The following is a 27,497-nucleotide window of genomic DNA, read 5'->3' on the forward strand; positions in this document are numbered from 1 at the left end:
TCACAAATATCAAACTTTACCATCACCATGTAAATTTAATGAGGTCTAAAGGCTCCACTTGTATTAAACTTAGGCCTACCACTAGTAGGCCTAGGCTAGGCTACATCATCATAATGATGCATGGTAGGCTAGGCTACACTGATTATAACAGACAGATGGTTTATTATGACTGCCGCTAGCCCATAATCACTCATTTGTGAGTGCCCCAAACCTCGGGTAAAAAAAGGAAAATGCAATATTAAACTGATTTAATCGCCCCTATCTTCAGTTCAGATGTTTTGAACTGCACCACATTTCATGTGTATGATCTACATGCACAGACACGCACACAAAACACACACACACACTCACGCACACATACACACCGGCACGCACGCACGCACGCACACACACACACACACACACATGCACGCACATACAAGCATACACAAAAGTTGCAAGAGGATGGAGTAGGAGATGGAGACAAATTGACAAGCGTAATTTTTGCAGACTATGTAGCCTACAGGACTGAGCGGCGCCGCGGTCATATTTTGTACCGCTATGCGGTACATCTAGTCTATCTCAGTGGTCAATAAAGACTATTTGGCCTATTCCTGCGCATCTGAACTAGCCTGGTTAACACCAGACCGCTTATCGTCTGGGTTCACCCAGGCTGAACGGGACTGTCAGCTGTTGTCGACCTCTGGCTTAAAAGACTACAAGTACCACAATTCCTTTCGACTGTGCACTGGGAAAGAAACATGGCTGCGCACTGAAACATCGCTGGATCTCCTCTTACGTTTCGTTTTCCCAGCGATTCATTGTTGGGACTGAACACTTTGACTCAGCAGATAGGTGTTTTAGCACTGTTATCAATGAGGAATTTGTCACGAAACAAATCACCAATCGTCGTAAGTGTAGGCTTACTATCAAACATTTACTATCGAATTGATTTAAGCTGCTGGCTAGATCATGGGGCAAGATTGTTAGCCAGTATCCAAGTTTATGAATTGACAGCTAACCTAGCTTGTTTTGCAGACTTTAATGACCATGGACCTTAGAAGGACTCACAGTAACCCATTGGACTGAGAGGTTAGGCTGTCTGTCAGTTATCGTTCTTGTATGATAGCAATGGTAAGTACTGCGAAATCTGTGCATTCTGGAGTGAATCCGATGGTTGTCAACAGAGAGCTTGGCAAGACGAAGATGAGATAGCAAGAGGTTGCAAAGCAGAACTCTGTCCACTCGCTAAAGTCTCCGCGGGTCAAAGGAACGGAGTAACCTACTGGGATAAAATAAAGGAATAAAGAGCGTTTGCAATGTTTGGAGATCTATTTGAGGAGGACGACGAAGGCTTTTCTTCCGTCCCCAGCGGAGGAAGATTCGTGAAAGGGAAGGAGGCCGAGCCTCCACCACCAAGAGGGAACGTCAGTCTCAGTGGAATAAAAAACCAAGGGGGCACTTGCTACCTCAACTCCCTCATCCAGACGCTTTTGTTTACGCCCGAGTTCAGAGGTGGGTCGGTGGAACTGCATTGTTATTGTTTTGTTGGCAGACAACACCTGTAGAAATGTACTGTACTTAAAACAGAGGTTGAGTTTTGCTGTGTGTTCTATAGAGGAACTCTTCAGTCTGGGACCGGATGAACTGGGTAACCTGACTGACAAGGACAAGCCAGATGCCAAGGTATGCGTGTGGGAATTAACCTACACTTGAATGTGAATGAGCGTGAAATGATTGGAGAGATACAGTGAGAGAGGATCAAAGTATTTAAGGTGGAAGTAAGCGTCAGAGCATTTGTATGAGTCTAAAAACAATTAGATCTAAGAACGAGGTTCACTTTAGATAGATAGATAGATAGATGGATAGATAGATGGATAGATAGATAGATGGATACTTTATTGATTCCCAAGGGGAAATTCAAGAAAGGACATTCAAGTAATGCAGGGGTGTCAAACTCATTTTAGGCAATTTAGGCACGTTGGAATGAGACCTCATAGGGTCCTGTCATGGTCATTATCATTTTTCTTCATGGGTATCAGTGTTGTTTGATGATATGTTCTTTTACTATACCCACTTAAGAGTACGAAGTACTGCTGTCATATACAGCTCTTTCTCTCATGAAATACTTCCACGTCAGTTTTTCAGGCCTAATTCCTTCCTGAGGATGGTGTGTAGTGCTAGGCTTAATCAGTGTATCATATCATAGAGATATTGCTTATTAGAAGACAACTGGATGTGAATATTTTTTTTTTCTTTCTAATTTTCCTGTATGAAACCTGCTGGCGGGCGTGATCTGGCCCCCAGGCCTTATGTTTGACATCCACGCTTTAATGCATGTATTTATTTATTCTCTAATATTTAAGTGGTACTAAACTTAAAGGTGCATCTAAAAAAAAAAATTGAATATCGTGGAAAAGTTCATTTTTCCTCTATATTTTGCTTCAAAAAGTGAAATGTTCATATACTTTAGATTCATTACACATAAATAGAAATATTTCAAGCCTCTGTTTTTGAATCTTGATAATTACGGCTCACAGCTCATGGAAATCAACTAGCCCATAGAGCCAAAACTACTAGTAACTGGTTTGCTGACCATGGTGTTATCCAGCCAATTCGCCTGACCTGAACCCTACAGGGAATCTATGGAGTATTGTCAAGAGGAAAATGAGACACCAGACCCAACAATACGAGCTTAAAGGAGAATTCCGGTGTGATATTGACCTAAAGTGTGTTGAAACATGATACCGAGTGTGAACGTATGTCTCATAGTCCATCTCGGCTTGTCCCCTGCACTCCAAAAACTGGTGCTAGTTAGCCGATGCTACCAACAGCTTTTTCAATGGTGGTGCTTCGGCATCGGGCTAGCCATGCAAATAAATCACTGTTTTACACCATTTACGAGGCTCAATGTATCTCCACACTTCATTGGTAGACTTCCGAGGGCCCTGACATTTGAAGAGAACTTTGAAAAAGCGCTGGTAGTTTACTTACAAGACGATTTATGCAGACAGTATCTTCACGAAGTTTAGCATTTGCAGCCATCTTGAATTTAGTCACGATAAGTCGAGCGACAAGTAAGAATGAACAGGTATGATAAGGGATCAGATTCCAAAAAAAATTCAGTGGAAATGCATGGATTCCAGTTTCTTCCAGTAGCAGCAACTGGAATCCATGCATTTCCACGGAATTATTTTTCAATATCACACCGGAATTCTCCTTTAAGGCCGCTATCAAAGCAACCAGGGCCTCCGTAACACCTCCGCCAGAGAGGGTTAAAGTGGAGCTAGTAATCAAGGATCTTTGCCTCCGCAGTGCCACAGGCAGATTTCCTCCATGCTGCATCACATTGATTCAGTAATTTATGCAAAAGAAGCCTGACCAAGTAATGAGTCCATAAATGGATTTCATTATTCTAATAATTTCAGATGTTGGATTTTTGGTTGCCATGAGCGCTATAAGCCCTAAGATAAAAACAAAAGGCTTGAAATATTTGACTTTATGTGTAATGAATCTAGAATATATGAAAGTTTCGGTTTTTGAAATCAATAATAATTTTTTGAGATTCACCTGTACTGTACCTCCACTGTCTTTCCTAACAAGCTGTGACCCACCAAGCTCCAGAGAATAGTACAAGGCTGAATTCAGAACTCACTACATAGTGCATTGTAGTGTGATTACAGTATGTGTGTTCTTTTATAAGATAAGCTGCTGGATGCCTACATTTCTCACAGGATTAATAAAGTATATATCTATGTAGCTCTCTGTCTCTCTCTCTGTCTTTCTCAATTATATCCTCAAATATTTTAAACACAGCTAATATGGAGTTGGTCTCCCCTTGGGAAGATTTCCAACATCAGTATCTGGCCACATATGCTTTTCTGGATGAATGGGTAGAAATTCTCACAGACCCTCCTAAATGTGGTGGAAAGCTTTCCCAAATGAGTGGAATCTGTTCTAGCTGCAAAGGGGAGCACAATACCCTATTGATACTATGGAATTAGAATGGAATGCCACTGATGTTCCTGTGGGTGTAATGGCAGGTGTCCTAAGATTCACTATATGTTTTCCGTGTGTATTCTGTAGGTTCGGGTGATCCCGCTCGAGCTTCAGAGGTTGTTTGCTCACCTGCTGTTGGTGAACCAGCAGACTGCTTCCACCTCAGACCTCACAGAGAGTTTTGGCTGGACCAACAATGAGGTACACATCTTATACCTGTGGCTGTGCTGGCGTAGTGGCTAGTGTCAGCGAAGGGAAGCGGCAGGAGACTTGAGTTCAGTACTTGACCAGATAAGAGCATCTGCTTAAATACTCGCCCTTTTGGGGTAGCCCGTACTACATTTGGGCCCAGGTGTCCATGGAGACCCGGGTTCGAGTTAGAGGTCTGCGAGTTAGAGGCCCGCATTAATGTGTCATTTTTAGTCCCGCTCCCGCCTGCATCTGTAACATGATGTCCCGCTCCCACCCACATGCAGGAGGGATAGCCTATTCAGTTTTTCTTTCTGTCTCACAAAAGGAGCACACACACCTGAGAGACTCCAGATGTCAGTTTCTTGGCTCTGAATGTAAGCTAACAACTGAAGTAGGCCTAGTCTGGTGCCCTCTTCCTCTGTCATGCTTTCGATTTCGAGTTTTGACAATGAGCAGCTGGAACAAATTGAACCCACGTAAAGGACAATATAGGCTATAGGCCTGCTATCCGTCAGTTATGCTTACACCCCGTTTTTTAATGCTGCCTAACAGAACATCCAGCTGAACTATAGTTATGAACACTACTTTAATCATTTCCATATTTAATTTTACACACATACAGTATTTAATTTGCGGGAGTGCAGTGAATCATCGGTTTGTCCCTCACCCGCGAACGCACCTCTCTCATCCCGCCCGCTCCCGCAAAGAGCTTTCAAAAGTTGTCCCGCGCCGCACTCTTTTGCGTCGGGACCCGCGGGTCTACCTAGGGAGTGCAGACCTCTAGTTCAAGTCCATCCTGGGTCCCACCCCATCTCTCTGTCTCCCACTCGCTTCCTGCCAGTCTCTTCACTGTCCTATTAATAAAGGCTTCACCTTTACCTTCTCAGCTCTAGTTCCACTCCTGTCATTCATACATGTAAGTGTAGAAGGTCTGCCAGCTACACTGTGAGTGTATCTATTGAACTAAATTTCTGTTTGCAGGAGACAAGCCAACATGATGTCCAGGAGCTGAACCGCATTCTGTTCAGCGCTCTGGAAAGCTCTTTGGTGGGAACGTCGGGCAGCAGCCTCATCCATCGCCTCTACCATGGCACACTTGTCAACCAAATTGTCTGCAAGGAGTGCAGCAACGTCAGCGAGAGACAGGTGTGTGGGATAATGATGCATGATGCAGTCTTTTTTTATAGAGGGCAAGCCAGGCTGAGTACTTGTATTTGGAAGTCCAACACCATGTCTGTTCAGGACCCAACAGCTCTTTCGTCCAAAAAAGTTTAATAGCGCAGCCAGACTGTTTTCACAACCTGCAAACTTTGTCACCATCACATCTGTTTTAGGGAGGGTAAAAAAAATCATTTGACTTTAACAGAGTAATTAGTATAGCTATGCAGCCAGATTATATAATTAAGGATAACATCCAGGCCTCAGCAAAAAATAAAATCTTATTAGGTGGAGGTAGAGAGTGAGTAGTAGACAACAATTACAATTTTCTTGTAGGCTAGCCGGAAAAAAATAGTTTCTTTGAAAAAAGTTTCCATGAAAAAAAATATGAGCCACTCAGTTTGTTGCAATGTTATGACATAAATATGTTATGTAAGGGATAATGGACGACACACCGTTCAACTAGACAAAGTTAATACGTTCTAGATGGTAAAACAGCCCGATCTGATCCGGAGGGCCGTTCCATCTAGAAGAGTGTATTAACTTTTCTACCATGGATAAATAGTATACAGAGCGACATGTCAACAACATGTCACAACATGTCAACATTGAACATTAAAGTTAAACATCAAAATTAAACGGTGTGGCATTGGATCACTACCTATGGTAAACAACGCTTTTAGATGGTTAAACTCTGAACAAAATCTCAGACGGAGTGACAATCATTTTACTGGACTCCATCTGATTTGACGTGGAATGACCCCATAACCAGACGACAAGCTGAAATTGTGATGTTTTAACCGATCTATTTACTTTTATTTAACTCGCTTTAAAACTCCACTGTAGCTTGAATGTTATTCTTTTGGATAAAAGCGTCTGCTAAATGAATGGATGTAAATGTAAATTGGTGAAGGTACATGTGTTTTACATGAACCCATAGTGTTGGCATTTCATAGTGCATCTATCACTCTATCCCAGGGTATCTGTCAGTAAAGTTTCCCTTGACTCATGTTTCGATCTTCTGTGTGGGTTGTATAGGAGGATTTCCTGGACCTGACGGTGTCTGTGCGTGGCGTGTCCAGCCTTGAGGAGGCGCTATGGAGCATGTTCGTGGAGGAGGAGTTGTTTGAGGGCAACAACCTCTACCGATGCAGCCGCTGCAACCAGCTCGTCGAGGCCGCTAAGGTCAGCCTCAGGTCAAAGGTCATCGGTCTTGCTCAAAACTGCACCGATCAGTCATTTTGGTCCCAAACGAAAATGTCCTCTCCTTATCATCCACAAATAGACCCTAGGTTGTTGACACTTGTTGAAGATTCCCTTTTATTGGCCCGGCTTTGACCCAACAGTGGGGAAGTGGCTCTTCACACACCCACACAAACAGACACTCTCCAAATTTTACCTTAGTCTCTGTGTGCTTGAGAAGCCTGTTGTATTGCTTTGTGCAGATTCCTTTAAAATGTGTAAGTCATAAAAATGATCCGCGTATACAGTAGTACTGTCAGTCACACAGTGGCACAATGCATCTGTCTCTCAGAGACCGAGCTCCCTCTTGTGTCTGTTCTCAGTCTGCCAAACTGAGGAAGCTGCCTCCGTTCCTCACCATGTCTCTACTGAGGTTCAACTTTGACTTTGCCAAGTGTGAGCGCTACAAGGAGATGGGCCGCTATGCGTTCCCCCTCACCATTGACCTCCGACCTTTCTGTGAACAGGTATGTCTGACCCTCAGCACTTAAAACTGATCCACGTGGAAGCAGCAGGGTCCTCACAGGAGTTCACTGCACATTGAATAAAGACATTGGGCCCTAATTTGAATGTCACGTAAAGAGATTGTGTGTGTGTTTGGTCGTCCTCAGAGTGAGTGTCCAGACAGCGAGTACTTGTATGAGCTGTTCTCCGTGATCATTCACAAAGGGGGGTGCTACGGTGGCCACTACCACGTCTATATCAAAGACATTGACCAGCTAGGCCGCTGGGAACCTCCAGTGAGTTACCAGTTCTATTAATTTTGTTATTTTCTTTTTTTTTTTGTGGAGAATTAAATGTGCTTGTGTACTCTGGCATCACTGGGCAGTCATTTGGTGAATTGTTAGTAAATGTACTTAATGGGAAAGACATTTTGGTTAATTTATGGTGGAAATGTCAAATGAAAGCGTGTCATTGAAAAGAACTAAAGCAGATGCCTAAGAATAGTTTCTTAACAATTAACCCAAATGTAGTCATATTGACATGTTGAAATATCTGAGTTGTTGTTTTGTTTTTGTTTTTCAGGAGGAGGAGGTGAAGGAGAAGCAGAAGGAGAAGGCTCAGAAGAGAGATGCGAGAGTGAGCGAACCTGAGCTGGAGAAGGACAATCCGCTGTCTGTGCTCACAGCCGTACTCTCTCAGGTACCAGGACACACACACACACACACACACACACACACACACACACACACACACACACACAAACACAAACCCCGTAATCCACAAACCATATACAGATACTTCATACACACATCAGTACACTCACACTCTCACCATTACACTCTCTGTCAATGGTGTGTGTGGGCAGTTTAACGTCAAGCACTTTCTGAAGGAACAAAGCCAAAATTGGTCAGCCTTGTTGGCAAAGTTGACATCAGCCCATTCACACCAAGAACGATAACGATAAACAAGCATTGTTCTCGTTATTATGAATGACGACGTTCACACATAAACTATAACGAAAACGGCATGAAGAACAATATCGTTGGGGATCACTTTCAGAGCAGTTTTAGAACGATAAATAGCCAATCAGAACCCATCAAATGTCCGTCACATTCATTAACACAAGGAGAGACTTTGTTTATCGTTGTTCAGTGTGAACGCTTTTATCGTTATGGTTATAGTTATCGTTCTTGGTGTGAATGACCCTTTATTCTTGTGTTCAGGGATTTTCTTTTACGGCTATTGCTGTCACCCATCCAGACACATATACACAAGGTCTCAGTGTGATCTTCAGCACTTTTGAGATCACAATGCTTTTTGTAAATCACATTCCATACACCAAAGGTTCTCAAAGTGCGGCCCGCGGAAACATTTCTGGCTGCCCGCGATAACATCTGATAACATCTGTAAAACTGTTAAAAGTGTACAACTGTACTGTGTGCTTTGAAAAGAATTAATCTCTGTTATGTGGCCGTCAGGTTTTCCTGTGGTGCTTTGGTAGCTGGAATTGGCCCTGAATAAGGCCTATGCTGATAAGAAGCAAGGCACACTGAGACTGTTTGTTCTAAATAAGTTTGTACTTGAAATGGACTGCAACCAGAACAGTTATATCCCAAATATGTCTGTTGAGGGTAGAGAACCCCAGGGATTGTGTGTGCATTGCAATTTTTCTAAAGATTTTCACAAGTTTTGCCAGGTTTAGCCTCAGTTATGAATTAAAATGTGTTTAATGCAATAAATATAAACTGTAGAGATGCAACCTGCTCATTAAAATGATTACAAATGGGATTTTTTTTCTTCTTTTTCTCCCCCCGCCCCTTTGGGGGCCCCCAGTTCAATGTCGGGTTCCTGAATTGGCCCTCACCAATCAAAACTTTGAGAACCCCTGGCATACACCATTCACAACTGAGTCATTCAGGGTGTTTTACAAGTCTCTGTGGGCAGACTATCCAAGTGAAGTGTTATCGAACATTCTGGAAATGTGCTGTTCTGACTTTCATTTTCATCCAGGAAGAATCAAAGAGTGTTCCTGTTGACCAAATCAGCCAAAGGCTGATGGATAAGATTGGGACTTCATGGAACAAAACGTTCCGCAAACAATATGGACCCATTGGCAAGGTAAGCCCCCACCCACCCCCTCCCCACCCAAAATAGCAATGCTTGTAAAACGCACTGAAATATAGTTAATTAGTTAGGTTTAGGTCCCTCTTTTCTTCTCTTTTCTCTTTCCTTTCCTCTGTTTGTTTCTTCTCTCCCTCTCTTACTCTCCTTCAATCTCTCCTCCAGTTTCTGCAGAGTCACTCGGAAGTCTTCCTGCTGGTGGCTAAAGGGACTCGGGTGGCTCTGAAAGCCGCCTCTCCTCCAGACCCCGGGTCAAAGGTCAATGAGGTCCCCCCGACCGCCGAAGCCTCCTCACCCCGCGACAGCAGCCCGGAGGTGAATGAGGTCCTGCCTGAGACTCCAGCTGAGGTTGACGCTGAGGCTGAGGGGGCAGACGGGACGGACGGGTGTCACTGGTTCGATCTAAACGACTCCAGCGTTGCGTCCATCCGCCAGCGGGACATCGAGAAGCAGTTTGAGGGGAAGGAGAGCGCCTACATGCTCTTCTACCGCAAGGCCAGCCTCAAGAGACCGCCAGAGGGTAGTGTGTGTGTGTGTGTGTGTGTGTGTGTGTGTGTGTGTGTGTGTGTGTGTGTGCACTATTTCTTTCCACATGGACATAAATAAATGGTTAAAGAGTGTGTGTGTGTGTGTGTGCGCACGTTCGTGTGTCTGTCAAATATGCATATTCTACCTAGTACCCATGTTGCTAATAGTATTATTAGTACTAGATGTATTGAGTGTAAATGTCTGTTATGTTTGTTGGTGTTGGTATAGGTGGGATGTGCTCCATCTTAATGTATTGTGTCTGTGCACAGCTTTAGGGAATCCAGCATATCGGGTGCCTCAGCACTTACTACAGATGGTCAAGGAAGAAAATGACAAAATCCAACAACGGAGGTGATGAATATTCCACTTTTATAGTAGTGTCCAATTATGGTGGTCACTTGGTGTTTTTTTTTTTGTAGATTATAGCACACCCCCATATACAACACCTGTGTGTGTGTGTGTGTGTGTGTGTGTGTGTGTGTGTGTGTGTGTGTGTGGAGGAGGAGTTTGATGCCAGCAGTAACAGCATGGAGGTGCGCCTGCACCTGGCACCCCACTACAGGGCAGAGATGGGCGCGCTGCGGCCCGTCGGGGACCCCAAAGACGCCGTCATCACAGTCACCTTTGACCGCCGCAAAAGTGTCGGGGACCTGCGGCTGGCTGTTTACCAGGTGACATCATCAAACAGAGACATTGACCCCATGGCACATGTTACTCTAAAGCAATGGGAATAGTATAGAGATGCTGTACCCTCATCTTAGGATTGAAACAAGTGTTTTCCTAGAGACAAGTGTTTTAAATGGTGTTTTTTAGTTTCAGGTGTTTTTTCGTTTTTAGGTTATAGCAAGACATCAGAAGACCATTCCATGACTTCCTGGTCTGGTGTCGTCAAATCAGCGGGCGCATTCGTTCTGGCTGAATCTCTCAATACAAACATGCCTTACGTTTAGCCAGGTCTGCGCAGCGCTGATTCGATCGAACACACCCGCTTATTTGACGATACCACACATCAATCATCAAAGTTGTTAACTACCATAAATAGATCCTAGGTTGCACTTTAAGAATCAAACATGCTAGAGTAAACACAGGTGTACAGTGCATTTAAAGGCCAACTACACCTTTTGACCTTTGACCTCTGTGTGACACAGATGCAGGACCTCTGGGAGGGGGACATGGCGTTGACGGTGGCTCAGAGTCTGCCTGCTGGTTTACACCTCTACGACACACTCACAGGTACAAACACACACACACACACACACACACACACACACACACACACACACACACACACACACTTTTTCTCTCACACACACATGCACATGTATGCACAAGTGTGACCTCTCACATTAACACAATACACTTGCAGGTAAGTGCACAAATGTTTTGGTTGGTTGTTGTTGATCTGGTGGTTGACATGTCTTTGTGGAATAATCTGTGTGTCTGTCTGTGTGTGTGTGTGTGTGTGTGTGTGTGTGTGTGTGTGTGTGTGTGTGTGTGTGTCTGTCTGTGTTTCAGATGATCAGCAATCTCTGTACAGTGCTGGTGTAAATTCTGGCTCTGACTTGTTTGTGTGGAATGGGAGAGAGGTGAGAAGATACACATACATACACACAAGAATCTGCTGATGCGATGCGTGTTATGATACGGGAATTGTGACTCAAAAGCGCTCTAGTATAATACTGTGAAGCGATAATATATTTCAAGTTGTTTTTTAACTAATTTTAGTAGAACTTTCATAATATAAAGAGCACACTACCATATGCATAAAATTGTTCACTCTCCAATCAGTCATTTCTCTTTTTCCTCATCCCTCTCTTCCTTCTGATCCTTCTATCATCCTCTCATCCCCTCTTCCTTCTGATCCTTCTATCATCCTCTCCTCCTCTCTTCCTTCTTATCCTTCTATCCCTCTCCTCTCATCCCTCTCTTCCTTCTGATCCTTCTATCATCCTCTCCTCCTCTCCTCTTCTCAGGTGAGCGGGTCAGCTGTGCGCACAGGAGCAGAATGGGAGCCTCTGCTGCTCACCGTCGTCCGACCGTCGGACGAGGAACCCGACGACACGTTGGAGCCCATCCCCACCTCCTCCACCTCCACCTCCACCACCACCGCTGAGCCCTCCGACGGGGCCCCTGGCTCTGGGCTGGTGCGCTCCATGCAGGGCTTCGCCCGTGGGGCCACCCTGGGCACCATCCTGGAGGCTCTGGGGCCCCAGGAGACGCTGGTGTGCCGGGAGACGAGCCGGCCAGGGCCCAGCGGGGGCGAGGGAGGAGGGGCCAGCGGCTGGAAGGTGTTCCCCCCGCAGGACATGCAGAGGACGCTGAGGGAGCTGGCGCTCAAGGACGGGGACGCCCTGCTGCTCCTGGAGCCACACGCGCTGGACAGCAGGTGAGGGGGCGTGACTGCGCTCACCCATACACTCATGTACACTCCAGAGCTGGTGAGCGGAGCTGAGCGGTGCGAATATCCCGCTCCTCGCTCAGGTGGCTGTGGCATGAATTGTGGGTGGATTTGGGCATGCCTCAGACTCGTGGTGTGAGCAGTATCGGAGCGAAATTGGAATGGAACCGGCCACTCTGCTCACTAGCTCTGGTACACACACACACACACACACACACACACACAAACAAACTCACACACACAAGCTTGCTTGCTTGTAATATCAGTTGGTGAGGGTTACCCTTACACTCACTTAATCACACTCTCTTCACACACACACACACACACACACACCGCCATACAAACACACCGCCATACAAACACACATACATTCACTCGTTCGCTTACTCGTAATATTGTAACAAAACATATTATTTCTCTGGTGCTAATCACTGTCTTTCATCTCTTATCCCTCTCAGCATCTTTAGCCTCAGTGGAGATATCGTTACCGTGACTACCCCCTCGGACTGCCGCTGGCTGCAGGTGGAGTTCAGAGGAAAACAGCGGGAGGAAGAGGAGGAGGGAATGAAGAGGAGGGGCAAGGTTCCAGCCGCAGGGAATATGGTCAGTCAGTCAATCAGTCAGGTTTAATGTGCGTTTTTGCACGCACACACACACACATACACACATTAAAGCATTGTGGCTTTTTACTAAAACATGGCATTGTTTGTGTGTGTGTGTGTGTGTGTGTGTGTTGTGTATTAGTTGCTGTCTGAGGTTAAGCAGAGGGCCATTGAGGAACTGGAGTTAGAGAATAAACTCAAAGGTGAACACGCACACACTCCCTGTTTTTGACAGAAATTTGAACAGGAAATCACTAACATGCACTCACTTACAATACACCCACACACTCATAAACACAATGCAAACTATCACTGAAACGATGTCTTTTACGTTCGACAAATCATCTGCTTTGTGTTCAACCTGTTGAAGTGTCTTCTCCTTTTGTTCCTTCTCATGTTACCTGTCCAGGTGTGGAGTGTTGCCTCAGGCAGGTGGATCGAACAGGGACTCTTCTGCCACCAGGTGAGACACACACATACACCCATACACACAATGTACCACCGCCATGATCAAAAATATAGTTCCATAAATAATAGTGTGTGTGTGTGTGTGTGTGTGTGTGTGTGTGTGTGTGTGTGTGTGTGTGTGTGTGTGTGTGTGTGTGTGTGTGTGTGTGTGTGTGTGTGTGTGTGTGTGTGTGTGTGAATTATTTCCATCTAGTGTATGATGACATAACTGTGAGAGAGGCTGGAATTAGGCTAATGACCACCCTCTTCCTCTGTCCCGGACCGGCACCTAAATCCACACAGGTAAATGACCCACTCACACACACACACACACACACACTCTCTACTACCAACAAGTGAACTTTACCTATTGTCCATGTACAAACACATGCATACTAACATGAACAAATACACAAATAAATGTAGACGCAGTCTTTAATATATGCGGTGTTCAAAGTAGTCAATCTCTTTGTCTTTCTTTATCTCTCTCTCTCCCTCCCTCTCCCTCCCTCGTCCATTCTCCCTGCTGTAGCTCTTCCTGTACTTCACTGTAGGCTCAGTGCCCTCTGCTGGTCAGGATATGGACATCATTGTAGACGAGACACTCACAGTCAAAGAGGTGAGAAAGGGTTGTGTATACAGTGTGGGCAGGTGAACGTACGTGTGTGTGTGTGTGTGTGTGTGTGTGCGCGCATTTGACTATTATGTGCATCCCTGTAATATGCATTTTGGAATGTACTGCATATGTGTGCTATACACTCAATTCGTTGTGACCCACCTCTATCCTCCGTCTCTGTCTCCTGTTCAGTGCCTGACAGAGATGTTGAAGAAAGCTGGACTTGAAGGTATGGCACACTTTACCTTCAAATGCACTACAGCGGCATGTGGAATGCAGCCTATATAAGGCTGGTTATATGCTAATATAAAATTGCCCTCTTACCTGTGTGTGTGTGTGTGTGTGTGTGTGTGTGTGTGTGTGTGTGTGTGTGTGTGTGTGTGTGTGTGTGTGTGTGTAGGAGATGCTTGGCATCTGAACAGAATGAACTGGGACGATGAGGTTGGGGAGCTCCTAATGGAAGAAGTGAGTGCTTTCAGTCAGTCACTCCATCCATCCATCCTTCCATTCATCCACCCTTGGCCCTTACTGTATTTTTTGAAAACAAAGTTGAAAACCACACTCTCACACATTAGCTCTTGAAAAAAAGTACTATGGGAGAGATTTCATCCCCTTAGAATTATAAGGTTCTATCTACATTCTGAGATATTGAACTTCAAAGTCTTAGAATTCCATAGAGTTATACTGATAAGCGGAACAAACCTCTTTAGATATAATGTCAAAAAATGCATACAACTACAAGAATCACCTCACCTTCTTATAGTGTCACAGAAAAAGAATATGTCAATAACTCAATTTTGACAAAAATGTCAGATAGAACCTAAGGGGACGATTTGTTTTTAAATTATGTCTGCCATAGTGCCTCACTTCTCTTGTTTTCCTCCCAGAATGCAACACTGTCTAAGGCACGAATCAGTCACGGGGACAAGCTGATACTCTCTGCAGGACTTCTCCCACCCAAGGTACTCAGGACGCAAGCCTTTCGGAGGCTTCTGCACACGGCAACCGTTAGATTCATCCTAGCTAAGATTCTGCTGTATTCATTGGCTGGATGAGTCATATCTGAAAGTTAAATTATCAAATTAAAAACTGCTGCCTGTGTATGTATGAATTAGAAACGATCGATCTTCACGGCCACTTTCTGATCTTTTTCTCTGTTCATTTGTCTCTATCTCAGGGCTACCTGAAAATATCAGTTTGGCGCTATGTGGACTTGAGAGAAAGTCCTGTTGCCATGGAGATGGAAGTCAACCACACCACTGAGAGGGCAGAGTCTCAGGCTCAGGATGTCATCTCTGCAGGTGAGGACAGATGTGTGTCCTTGGAAAGTGCTTTGAAGGTCAATGGTGATGGATAACATGAAAGGGGTCCTTTTTATCAATCTGTTTTTTCCCCTCAGAGTGGCTAGGGGCAGAGCTAAGGATCGTGGGTAAAATAGAGATCACTGAAGAAGCCTCATTGGATGACTTAAAAACTCAGGTAGAGTTGGAGTCCATTCCTTTCCTCTTGAATGGATTCCTAATAAATAAAACTGGGGTAGTCAGTGTTATTTGTAAAATGCATGATTTGTGTGTGTGTTTTGAAGGTCATTACCCTGCCTGCTCTGCTGGACGTGTGTGTGCCCATGCCAGCATTTCTACGTGTGTGGCAGCTGGAGGACCGCAAGCTGGGCAAGATCCTCAGAGGAAACCAGCAGAGTCTAAAGTACACCTGCCAGCCTGCTTTCTCTTTCTGTCTTTCTCTCCGCTTTCTTTTTTCTCTCTCTCTCTCTTTCTTTCTTTCTTTCTTTCTTTCTCTCTCTCTCTCTCTCTCTCTCTCCTTGAGCTACATCCACATTATTCAGACACAGAGTTTTACAACTAAAACAATCTTTGTCCATACGAGCGTGTACGATCTATGTTCAGCACCCCAAAAGCACTTGTCACATGACCCATTGACGCAATTCACTCATGCAAATCACTTGGCGATTCACGCTTGACAGTAACTGGCTGGAATAAGAGCTTTCTTCCCACGTAAGTCAGCTGCTGTTGCATTATAAAATGCAGAATTGAAGCTGAAGCCGTTTTCTTATTGTTTTCCTCCAGGAAGGGGAGGCGTGGTAGTTGTCACATGATATGAGCATTACAAGTCTGGGAAGAATACATCGAAATGAGAAGGAAAAGAAAACATGGGTTCCTACGTCAACATTTTCAGACCTCAAATCTGGGTTTTCAAACTAAAATAGGGCCAACATTGTTTCCAAAGCAATCTGCTTCAGGGGTGCCAAAATACCGGAGAAATGTAGACGACAGGCAGGCAACTAAAGTGTTTCATTAAAACGAAAACATTGAATCATTTAAATGCCCTCTCTCTCGCTCTGTCTCTCTCTTTCTCTCTCTCTCTGTACTAATGTATTTTTTTTTTTTTTAAGGAAACTGAAGGTTGCAAATGGAGCAGAGATTTGTGTGCAGACACTACTAAAAGAGGAGGATCTTGGGTAGGTCACCTGGACTCCATCATGACCTCTCTTACCTGATAACACGACAGACACAACAAATCCCCTTCTAGTAAATTACACTGCTGACCTCCAGATTTTCCAGATCACTGTGCTCTGTGCACTATGCCACGTTAGCCATGGTGATCTTGATCACTGTGCAATTAGCCATGGACAGCTAAATAAGTGAATATCATTGTTAGTAAACTGCATTCATCATTGCTGTTTAGCTGTGTGCATACCTCTAAGTTTGACAAGTGTTTTAAGACTGTACAAACTGTTGTTTTGTACAGTATGTTTGACCCTGGAGTTCAGTGTGTGTAGTTCTGGACTGAGCTGGTCTCTCCCCCACCCGTCTCTCCTCTCCTTCCACAGGCAGAGGGAGCTCTTGCTGCGGGTGCAGATGGGCATACCGGGCGAGCGGCAGTACTTCCCGTGGGAGGAGTTTGTGTGGGAGGCGGGGAACGACTCCAGCCCGAGGGCTCTGCGCGTGGCCCTGTCCTCTCGTTACGGCCTCTCGCCCGACAGCCTGCTACTAGCCAAATGCCTCCCGGAGAAGCACTCCTGGATGCCCGTGTCCACCTGGGTAAGCCTCGGAGGGGGGAGTAGTGAGAGTGGGATGTGAGTGGCTCAGATGCTTTGGAGGACAGTTGTGTGCAAACGTGTGTTTGCTTAACTTCTCCAGTAGTATTCAAAACAGGGAACTATTACAGGATACCGGTACAGGATACTAACTGCAACACGGTCATGGAGCCAACAACCCAAGGAGAACAATTACTGATTAAATATATACTTAGCACTGTGATCAAATCTATACATAAGTACTACTCAATATCTGATAAGCATAGAAGACTGTCAGGTTTTAAAATTCTCAGTCACTGGTTCAGAATTCAGACGTGGGCAGGGTTGTTTAAGATTTGAAAATAAGATCATTACATAGTGACTTGGAACATTTCTGATGACTTCTGGGAAAAAATATTTTTAGAGCCATGGAGAGAGAGCAGCTGATGTTTGTTGTGTAAAACAATTGTTTTAATGGCGGTTTTAATATGGCTAAGATGACCCTCGTGTCTTTAGAGATGTGCATTTGATGTCTGTGAGAAGTGCTATGGATGCAAGTTAGGCTGTTTAGACATGACGCACTGTGATCCTTTCAGAGCCAACAGGTGTCTAAGCGCAAGAAGAAGAAAAAGAATGACAACCTCCAGGGGGCGCCCTACAACTTGAAAGACGGCGACATCATTGGAATCAAGGTAAGAAAAAAACATCTGGCTTGACCCACACAACACCTAATTAATTATATATTAGATGCCTGAACCTCTGTTTTGGTATTTGATTCTATGATCCATCTTCAATGAATGGTGTCTGTTTGTGTCTGTGTGTCAGAACCTGCTGATTGACAGTAATCGGGACTTCAGCACTATTCAGGATGAGCTAGGACAGCAAGAGGAAGCAGAAAGACTAAAGAAAGGGTGGGTGTCCACTGTCCATAATATGTCATATATATATATATATATATATATATATATATATATATATATATATATATATATATATATATATATATATATATATAAATATACAGACCTATATCTTAAAAATTTTAGAAATTACATAAATGCTATATGGTTTACAGTACCCTCCGGAATTATTGGCACCTCTGCTAAAGTTGACTAAAAACCTGTATCATACATAATCTGTTGGTGATTTATTGTAATCTCACAATGAAAAAAAAAAAAGTCATGAACTATTTGTTGAAATTAGATAGGAAAATGCTTTTCTTTTACATAAGATTTTTTCTAGGGTGCCAGTATTTGTGAGCAACGTGTTTTTGTTAAAAATATTTATTTCTTTGAGATTTTCCTTTTTCTCAGAATAAATTTGCTTTTCTTCAAGGGCGGATTTTTCCTCATTGTTTTCATTGTGAGATTACAATAAATCACCAACGGATTATTTTTTAGACCTGTTTTTAGTCAACTTTACCAAAGGTGCCAATAATTCCAGAGGGTACTGTAAATGTAAACAAAAAGTATGAAGACAAGAGGACAAGCTTTTTTATAACTCTAAAAAGAGTTCATTGTTTATGGCTTTCCTAATTCAACTCAATTCAATGTGTGTGTAATTGGCATGACTGTGCTTTATATATTAGTGCCAAAGTGTTCTACAAAAACCTTTGCAGCAAAGGTAACCAATGAAAATAATAGAAAAATTATGGTTATAAATTATTGTTAAATATGTTTAAAAACAGTAAGAGTAAATGAAAAAAGAAAGAAGTTTTCCTAAGTGTCTCATATCTATTAGGGGCCAGAGCGACAGTGCAGAGGCCAATCAGGACTCAGGACCAGGTAGAAAGGTGGGACAAGGGAAGAACCGAAAACCAGAGGTGGCTTTGTCAATCAACGTTGGGGTCTTCAGATAGCCCCAGCCCTACACGCACACACACACACACACACACACACACACACACACATATATATGTGCACAAACAAACCTTGCAGATGCACTTCAGCGCTGCGTAGTTCCTGGATCCTCTTGAAGGTGTGTTTGTATGCCAAATAGTGTCTGAGCATGTGTTCTCCAGCACACAGCCACTGTGTCAGTTTGCCTGTGTCGTTGGAGGAGAAGGACCTGTGTACCGCGAGCCATCAGTGTTGGAAGACACCAAAAGTACAGACATTGCCTGGACCCTTCATCTTTCCCTCCCTCCCCTTCTGCCACCTATGCAATATTCTTGTGGATCCATCTTGGAGTCTGGAATCTGTTAATCAGCATTTCAATAAGACGTTCATTTTTGCAATGTGGCAATCAACTCATACTTGGTGCAATAACATCTTCAAAGGAAGGGAACCATGAAAATATGAAAATTACGAGCAGATGACTTTGGCTGGAATACTAGATGTGACTGTGTGCAACAATCGGTTTTGAAACAGGAACTGCTGAACCTTTTGCTAATGGTTGGTGCTTTTAATGTATGAGGCTAATTGATTTGCCTCTCCGATCTTGTGGAAACGGTTTAGATACAATTTGCACAAAAACATTTTTTTCTTTTGTGTGTAGCTATGCAATGCATTGTGACTTCCCCATGCATTCAAGGGGAGAATATACCCCACCTGAAGAAGCTACACTCAAAACACCAAGGCAAAATGATGCGTAAAATTGAGATGGCAGCCATTTTATGAGCTGCATTCTCATTTCCTGCGGTTTAACTCATGCAACTCATCCAACAAGGCACACATTATACTCCATTAGAGTGATGTCACAGTTTGTGATCTTTTTTGTTTGCCAGTGTATTTAGAACGGTTTGAAGAAACAGCGTAATGCTACTGTACAGCATGTTGCAGGCCAAAGAGTGTAAATGAGTGGTCCTGTTCCTGAAGAGGATTAGTTGGCATGACCCTGTGCCTCTTACCCACACCACACACACTTGATGATACTTTTAGGGAACATGTTAAAATGTGAGCCTAAACTTATGTAAACATGCACACGCTATCTCTTGGTCAGAAAAACACAAACTTTTTGGAACCATGTGGCAACATGTTGAAAAGTTGGGCCTAAGCCTTCAAACATGCTCTCTCGTAGTAACAAAAATGCTACATTTTGGGAACCGTGTCGAAACGTTGGTCCTAATCTAGCCCACAAACCCAGGACAATATAAACAATTCCTAAGGTGCAAAGGCCCAGTGGTTTCTGAGCACAGGAAAAAAAAGGAGTTTTATTCAGGTGAGGGATGTGCCAGTGTCTTATCCACTCCTGTGTGGAGCAGATCGAGACTAACTAATGTCCGCACTTCAGCTCTGCTGTGAGCTTGTCCACATCTGTGTGTGGGGTGCCTGTAAAAGGCTAATATAAGAGGAGTCATGCAGTGCCTGGCTCAGACAGATTCATGCGAGGCCTTACCTGGTTGCTTTCACTGAACCCTCCCAGTTCATTTTCTACCCACCCGTCATTGTTTTGGCAAAAAGAAAACATCCACTATTGTTGTTCAGAAAAATGGTACTCTTGCCAAAGTGAGCTTTGGTGCAATCAGTGCAGTCTATTGATATTGCGTGATACTGCGTGGGTGTAAGGAATACATTTGACTGGGTAAGACAAACTTGCGATGCCTTAGTGAGCTTGGTCTCACTGATCAACCCTCCTACCTCACCCCTTATAACTCCCATCCACCCCCTACCCAACCTACCACACACACACACACACACACACATGTAATACCTGCCTCAGTGGAGAACATGCCATGAAGCCAGAGAAAATTGCTTTTCCCTTCCTCTACGTTGGAGTCTGTTTTACCTTTTTGATTACCCTTTAAGGAAGCCATTTTGAGGTTTGTTCAGATTGTTTGTTATCAGATCAACATGATTATGTTTTATTTTTCAACAGATGTCATTTGATATTTATAATGTAATCAACATGTGAGATTATTTGATTCAGGCTGCATGTGTGCATTCTCCCTTTTGTCACGCAGGGAGCTAAAATAATGTGACTTCATGAGGGGGGTAGTTACAGTCTCAAAGAGGATTTAAGGGTCCCTTTTTATTGAAAAGAAATTTCCAAAAATACAACAGAAATGTCTTTCACAGGCCTTTGACTAACTTTGTAATAACTGAAGATACACAAAATATTTCTCCTGTTATTTAAAGTATTTTACACATGGATGTTTTCTTTTGACAGCTGTATCTTCTCTCCCCTTTGGGCTCTGTATTATATGGGCTATATACTGTATTTTTGTAGTACCTTTATGTTGTAAATCATCAACATCAGGTTATTTTCATGGGTTCACACATGGGTTTACAGGATAATGCTTGAATTGTTTTCTTTTCGTATTTTATGATCCTCCTATGCTCTGTTGATAAAAAAAACACAATAAAATGGTTCACTGCCTTGAATCATTTTGAATTGAAGGTGTGTGTTTTAAGATTTTTTATGATGCATTTCTTGTCACAACTCAAACTGTGACAATATTACTTTTAATCAATCCATATTTAATTACAAAACAAAAGTTACCTCAATTTACTCTTGTGCTGTCATCACATATGTAGCTAATATTAATTATAGTATACTATGATAAAATCTTTCAAATAATTACAGATCTGATTATGTATCTTTAGGTCTTCTTACCTAAAGTATGAACTTTGTCATGAAGTTTAGGGTCTAAATGGACAAAAAAGCCAATATTTGACACCTGTAGTTTCCTCTACACAGTTTCAGTTGTTGAGGTTAGAGTAACAGTTAGTGTTAGTTGAGGTGTTGAGTGCAACTTTGACAGTGATTGTTGAATATTTAATTGACAGAGGGAATACACATACTTTGTACCAGTATACTCAAAAGTATAGAGTCTAGAAGTAAATCTAGAAGTGTTATTAGCATAGTAAACTGAACAACTGTATGGTGGTGTTAGATACTGAATGAATAACAATGCTAACAATTTTCAAGAAAATATTCAGCTATTTCAGTAGCCTATTATGGGGAAATAGCAGTTGAAGTTGCAGTCACAATTCAAATCCACTACACTATTAGCAAGGTGGAAAAGTCTGGCTTCAGGAAGCAGAAAAGTTCAGAAAAGTACCATATAGGCTATTGGTTCTACCTGAGCACTTAACACACTAATTCGCTGATCTACCTGGCTTAGTAGTTTTGCTCATTAGAATCAGCTGATTAAGTGAATGGTTGGAACAAATAGCAGGACTTACTTTCTGAAGCCAGAGTTTTACACCTCTGGCTCTGTTACTGGAAAATGGAATAAAGTGATTCAGACCGACCAGTGATTCAATCTCAGAATCAGAGAACAAATTGGTTTCATTTGCGCTCTACTGTCAACGGCCATTTGAATTTTCCTTGTGTGAAAGGGAAGGTAGCAGTTCAGTATAGCACTAGGACCCAGGGGAAGAGCAGTGGGATGGGGGGTTTAAATAAGGAGAAGGGGAGGGGGGGTATTTCTTGTAAATCCCATCAGGAGCAGAGCACTATTAATAGAAAATGAAAATGAAAGAAAGATTTCTCATAGTTGTACAGTGTCAAGAACTCTGAGCAGACAAGCCCATGTCAAACCCAGTATGCTGCTGAAGTTAAAATGGATTACTTATTTTCTCCACTTCTTCATAATTTTCTAACTAAATCTAGAGTGGAAAATAACATTAACATATAGTAAAAGTAGTAGAAAAAAGCAAGCCTCAGCAAATAATAACAACAGTAAATAAAGTAAAATGAATAAATACTAGGTAAGATGAAAATAGATTGAGATGGAAAAATAAGACAAAGGCCAAACATCAACAATGAAAGATAAAGAATGAAGGAGAAGAGAAAGAGTAATAGACCACTGAGGTGTCCCGATATACCAGTGGTTCTCAAACTTTTTCGTCATTCCCCACTTTGGAGGTGGGGGTTTGGCTTGGGTTGGGTTGATTGGCTACATTTGGTTCTGACAGTGCGACCAGTAAAACACTCTCTTGTGATGTGGGGGGGCTAATATTAGAACATGTCAACAACTATATAGTCAGGCTATGCAGTTAAGTGAAAGTGAAATGAGGCACTTGGGGGGGTAAGGGATAGTATTTCATGGGGAGCGCAAAGTAGGATTCACTCATCACAGACCATCATAACAACCAGAAGCAGACTTGTAGGCCTACAGGTAAAGCAATGACAATCTCAATACTAAAATCGAAAGTTAGTCAGTGACTATAGTTCACTTCCAGACTTCAAGGTGTTTTAGCAGTGAACATTCCACCTGTAACGTTAATCATATCCTTTGACAGGCTTGAACGATGGATAGAGAAGTAGTCCGAGAGGGTCTTGCTGCAGTCCTTGGAGTCCCAATCACTCATCAATGCAGATGCAGGTGTTCTAACTGTGTTCTAACTGTGGAGAATTTTCTGTCTACGGCTTGGTTTGATGATGATGAGTTGCTGAAATCCATACCCATCTCAGACCTGCTGAATTTCTTCAAGATATTTAGTATCACTGAATCTCCAGCAACTCCAAAGTGTTTACATACCCATTTAACAGAGCTGTCTATCGACGAAAAGGAATTCTTTGACCCTAAATATGATTATGACTTCACTAACACAACTGATTCATCAGCATGTAAGCGGGGTGACGAGCCATACAAGCGTCCCTGTGGGTGGAACCGGATCGCCCTGAAGGTCAAAGGTAAATACGAAGATGACGTCTGGCTGGGCCCAGATGGCTGGAGAAGCAGTTCGGCACCAGGAGAGTGGCCCGTTTGTTTTCACGGTACCACCATCGACGGTGCCAAGGGCATCATCCAGTCAGGGTACAAGACAGGACCTCGTGAAGCATATGGGAGAGGAATCTACTCAACCCCTGACATCGATGTAGCTGTAAGAGATGGATATGCCAAGACCTTCACATCAAAGAAGACTGGAAAGACCTACAAGATTGTGTTGCAGAACAGGATCAATCCCGAACACAGGAAAATCTGTGTTAAGGAGAACTACTGGTTGGTTCCTGTCCCGGGGGGAACATCTGCTGAGAGAGAGAGGGAGATTGTGAACAGTGCTATCCGTCCGTATGGTCTCTTGCTCAAAGAAATTTAGAGATTCTGCCTTCTGTTAACTGAGGACAGGGAGGAGTGCTTGCTTGCGTGTATGCATGTATACTTTGTACTCTTACAGTTAATTACAGTTTTGTAGATACACATTTCTTCAGATACAGAATGACTTATTCTGTTATTTAAAGTCTATTACTCTGGTAAAAAACAGATACTTCCTTTGACTTCTACATTTTCTCTCTCCTGGGGAATAGCAGCACAAACATGATAGGATAAAAGGGGAGGCTTAATAATTGTAATTGTTATAATTATAAATAATACTTGTAACATCCTTGGATTGTTGGATGGATTATTTTGACAGCATTCCCTATACGGAATTAATGGACGAGGCGTTAAAATGCAAGGGTTAAAATGTATGCATATGCTAATGTTAAAATATCTGCAAAGAGAACGCAATAGAGTATATGCTATTTTAATTTGGTCTTAAAGCTGTCAGTTGTTGGGGCACTTTTGATTTGGTTTGGCAGTTGGTTCCACAATCTAACCGCATAGTAACTTAAAGCAGTTTCACTACATTTGTTTCTGATTTGTTTGTATGTGTGGCCAGTAAAAGATTCTCTTGGGGGGGAGGGGTGGAGTGCAAAACTGGAACATGAACTAAATTGTCAGGCCCAGTTCCATGCAGTGAAAGCGAAAGGAAGGAAGGCACTGGGGTTTTCTTAGTAAGGGATGGCATTTCCTGTAAATCATGTTGAGACCAGAGTGTGACCCAACATGTAAACAGACACACCCAGGTAGGCCTACATTTTAACTGAAAGTATAGTCAGTGACTATTGTTCACTTCCAGACTTCAAGGTAATTTAGCAGTGAGCATTCCACCTGTAATCATATTCTCTGACTGACTTGAACGATGGATAGAGAAGTAGTCCTAGAGGGTCTTTCTGCAGTCCTTGGAGTCTCAATCAGGCTTCTATCTGATGGTGACTCTGGAAATGCAGATGTTCTGACTGTGGAGAAATTTCTGGCTGCGGCTTGGTTTGGATATGATATGTTGAAATGCCTAGACCCCGTCTCAGCCCTGGCGAAGTACTTCGCATCCTTTTTTATTGCTGACACTCCAGGAGGAGAACAAAGTGGAGCGGAAGAGGAGAGTGCCAACTCAGCTCTCCGGAAGGAGCTGTTTATCAACGAAAAGGAATTCTTTGACCCTAAATATGATTATGACTTCACTAACACAACTGATTCATCAGCATGTAAGCGGGGTGACGAGCCATACAAGCGTCCCTGTGGGTGGAACCGGATCGCCCTAAAGGTCAAAGGTAAATACGAAGATGACGTCTGGCTGGGCCCAGATGGCTGGAGAAGCAGTTCGGCACCAGGAGAGTGGCCCGTTTCCTTTCACGGGACCACCATCGACGGAGCTAAGGGCATCATCCAGTCAGGGTACAAGACAGGACCTCGTGAAGCATATGGGAGAGGAATCTACTCAACCCCTGACATCGATGTAGCTGAAAGAGATGGATATGCCAAGACCTTCACATCAAAGAACACTGGAAAGACCTACAAGATTGTGTTGCAGAACAGGGTCAATCCCGAACACAGGAAAATCTGTGTTAAGGAGAACTACTGGTTGGTTCCTGTCCCGGGGGGAACATCTGCTGAGAGAGAGAGGGAGATTGTGAACAGTGCTATCCGTCCGTATGGTCTCTTGCTCAAATAAATTGAGTAAGAAATTGTGCTCCCCCTTACCTCACTAAAATATTTTCTGGAGTTAGATCAATGTATCTATGCTTTAGTTATTGATTTCAACTCCTGTACCTCTGCTGTAATTCTATGGGGTATTGTGTAATATTTTCCATTGGTAAAATTTGAGTTTTATGTGACAGTGATATTGTTTTAAACTGTGACTTGCATGTAAGATACTTGATCAAAACATGTGCATTAAATTGGACACATGGTGGATTAACTGCGGACAGGGAGGTGTGCTTGCGTGCGTGCGTGCGTGCGTGTGTGTGTGTGTGTGTGTGTGTGTGTGTGTGTGTGTGTGTGCAGGCTGTTTCAAAGGACTAAAGATGGGATTATTGTAAGATTTTTTTTACTTTTTTTGGTGAAGCACTGCTTCACCTGTAGTCTTATAGCCTCCTCTGAAAGTAGTATAGCAGTTGACCTTTAAACAGTTCTTGTGGAAAATGTTATTACATTGTGACAAAGAAACTAATCAGTAACGCTGCCCAACTGTTCTGTGATGATGGCCATGACAAACTGCTCTCTTTCACTGACCAGACCAATCCACCCTAAAATGGCAAGATCACCAACTATCTTGCTGAAACCTGCAATGGGCAGAGACGATTCTAGAGTCTGTTGGGGCCCTAAGCAAAAATTCCAAGGGGGCCCTACCGACCAGTGTTCATCACCATTATGTTAGGCTATAAATAATCTGACACCAACGAAAAATTTATGAAATAAAACTTTTTTTTTATTCCAAATGTTCCAACCATGAAAAACTTATTATAACTTATAACTTATTTTGAAAATATAGGCTAAATGTAAAGAATTAAATAAATAAATAAATAAATAAATAAATAGAATTAAATGCAGTAAATTACTTTAAAAACACAATATAAAGTATAGAAGTGAAATAGTTTTATTGGGGTCCTATACCCATATAAAGAGGAATGGAAAGAAAATTTTGCGTTCATCTTACCCGGTTTCACAAATGCAAAACCTTTGTATCTGATATGCAACAACGCTGTCGCTGTTTGAAAAGAATGTCATACCACCAGGGGTGAAAGTAGTTTTTATTTCTTGGTGGTACTATGATATAGAGTTATAATGCGCGCCCAGAGCGCGCGCCGAAAATTTCACTTAGCCTAATTATTTATTATTTATTTATTTGTTTATTTACTGTATTATAGTCTACTTATCAAGCATTCACTAGGACTTCTTATCACTCTAGTATCACTCTTTAACCCACCTGCATCTGTTTTTGATTATGAATAAATTGCAAACACTTAATTTCAACATTTATTTATTTATTTAACCTAGTTACTCTGCTCGCTCCCACTTCCAATCAATTTTTTTTTATATAGGCTACTGTATATCATGAAACACGTTTCTTTGAGTCATGCCTTTTTATTTGGGAGACTGCAACATACTTCTGTCCGCTAAAACACTTTCATTATTGCTGCGCAAGATCTGGTTAAGCCGTACACGCACTGTCTGTCTCCTGTCTCTCCAGCGAAACACTGCACACATAAAACCAGAATAGGCTATTGAAACATCAACATATTTTTCTTTAGCCTGTATGTTTTTTTTATTTGGGAGACTTTCCAAGAAACGTCCGTCTGCTAAAACACTTTGGATACCAGTGCACGTTGGCGCAATTACTGTAGGCTACTGTACGCGCGCTATAGCTTGCTCGTTGTCTGTCCAGCTGCACGGGAGGTTTAGACACAATTCAGATACAGTTCAGAACTATGTATATGAAATATATTTTGGGGGAAACGTGTTGCTTCTGGTAATTTGACGTTAGCAGTTGTGTTGTCATGCTGAAAGTGCTATATTTTTCAGAGACAGTATAGTTTTTTTTCCGGTACGGCGTACCCTCTCCAAATATTTTAGTGGTACTCCGTACCGGCCAGTACCGGCTTACTTTCACCCCTGCATACCACACTACGAAACGCAGCGGCACCTTCAAGGTGGCCTATCTGCTCCAACCAGAAGCACAAAAGCGCAATATTGAAGCACTGGCTGAAGGCTATGCACAGCTAGCAGGATCCAGTGCATTCTGGTCC

General features: G+C 42.9%; 2 protein-coding genes across 4 annotated transcripts; both read left to right on the top strand.

Annotated features, from left to right (window-relative positions):
- The first annotated feature begins 739 nt into the window (after positions 1-739).
- Positions 740-21,097, top strand: usp40 (ubiquitin specific peptidase 40). Its single transcript, XM_048235019.1, has 32 exons — positions 740-890; positions 1,018-1,494; positions 1,598-1,665; positions 4,066-4,179; positions 5,152-5,316; positions 6,367-6,513; positions 6,894-7,037; positions 7,182-7,310; positions 7,597-7,713; positions 9,025-9,132; positions 9,301-9,655; positions 9,933-10,014; positions 10,163-10,334; positions 10,812-10,896; positions 11,179-11,249; positions 11,637-12,049; positions 12,520-12,664; positions 12,806-12,866; positions 13,073-13,126; positions 13,325-13,413; positions 13,643-13,729; positions 13,919-13,955; positions 14,127-14,191; positions 14,614-14,688; positions 14,904-15,027; positions 15,126-15,205; positions 15,312-15,430; positions 16,137-16,202; positions 16,575-16,785; positions 17,357-17,452; positions 17,586-17,671; positions 18,501-21,097. The coding sequence occupies exons 2-32, from the start codon at positions 1,299-1,301 to the stop codon at positions 18,616-18,618; spliced, it is 3,879 nt and encodes a 1,292-aa protein (XP_048090976.1). The 5' UTR covers positions 740-890; positions 1,018-1,298; the 3' UTR covers positions 18,619-21,097.
- A 1,631-nt stretch (positions 21,098-22,728) lies between these two features.
- On the top strand, positions 22,729-25,669 carry LOC125288529. 3 transcript variants are annotated; one of them, XM_048234977.1, is made up of 3 exons: positions 22,729-22,824; positions 22,949-23,743; positions 25,424-25,669. In XM_048234977.1, exons 2-3 carry the CDS (start codon positions 22,958-22,960, stop codon positions 25,430-25,432), a joined length of 795 nt encoding a protein of 264 aa, XP_048090934.1. In that variant the 5' UTR covers positions 22,729-22,824; positions 22,949-22,957; the 3' UTR covers positions 25,433-25,669. The 3 variants fall into 3 exon arrangements, with proteins under 3 accessions (XP_048090934.1, XP_048090935.1, XP_048090933.1); XM_048234978.1 differs by having other exon boundaries at positions 22,949-23,285; positions 24,966-25,669; XM_048234976.1 differs by having other exon boundaries at positions 22,949-25,669.
- Positions 25,670-27,497: the final 1,828 nt, after the last annotated feature.

Source organism: Alosa alosa, chromosome 23 (assembly GCF_017589495.1).
Source record: "Alosa alosa isolate M-15738 ecotype Scorff River chromosome 23, AALO_Geno_1.1, whole genome shotgun sequence".
Taxonomy (NCBI): domain Eukaryota; kingdom Metazoa; phylum Chordata; class Actinopteri; order Clupeiformes; family Clupeidae; genus Alosa; species Alosa alosa.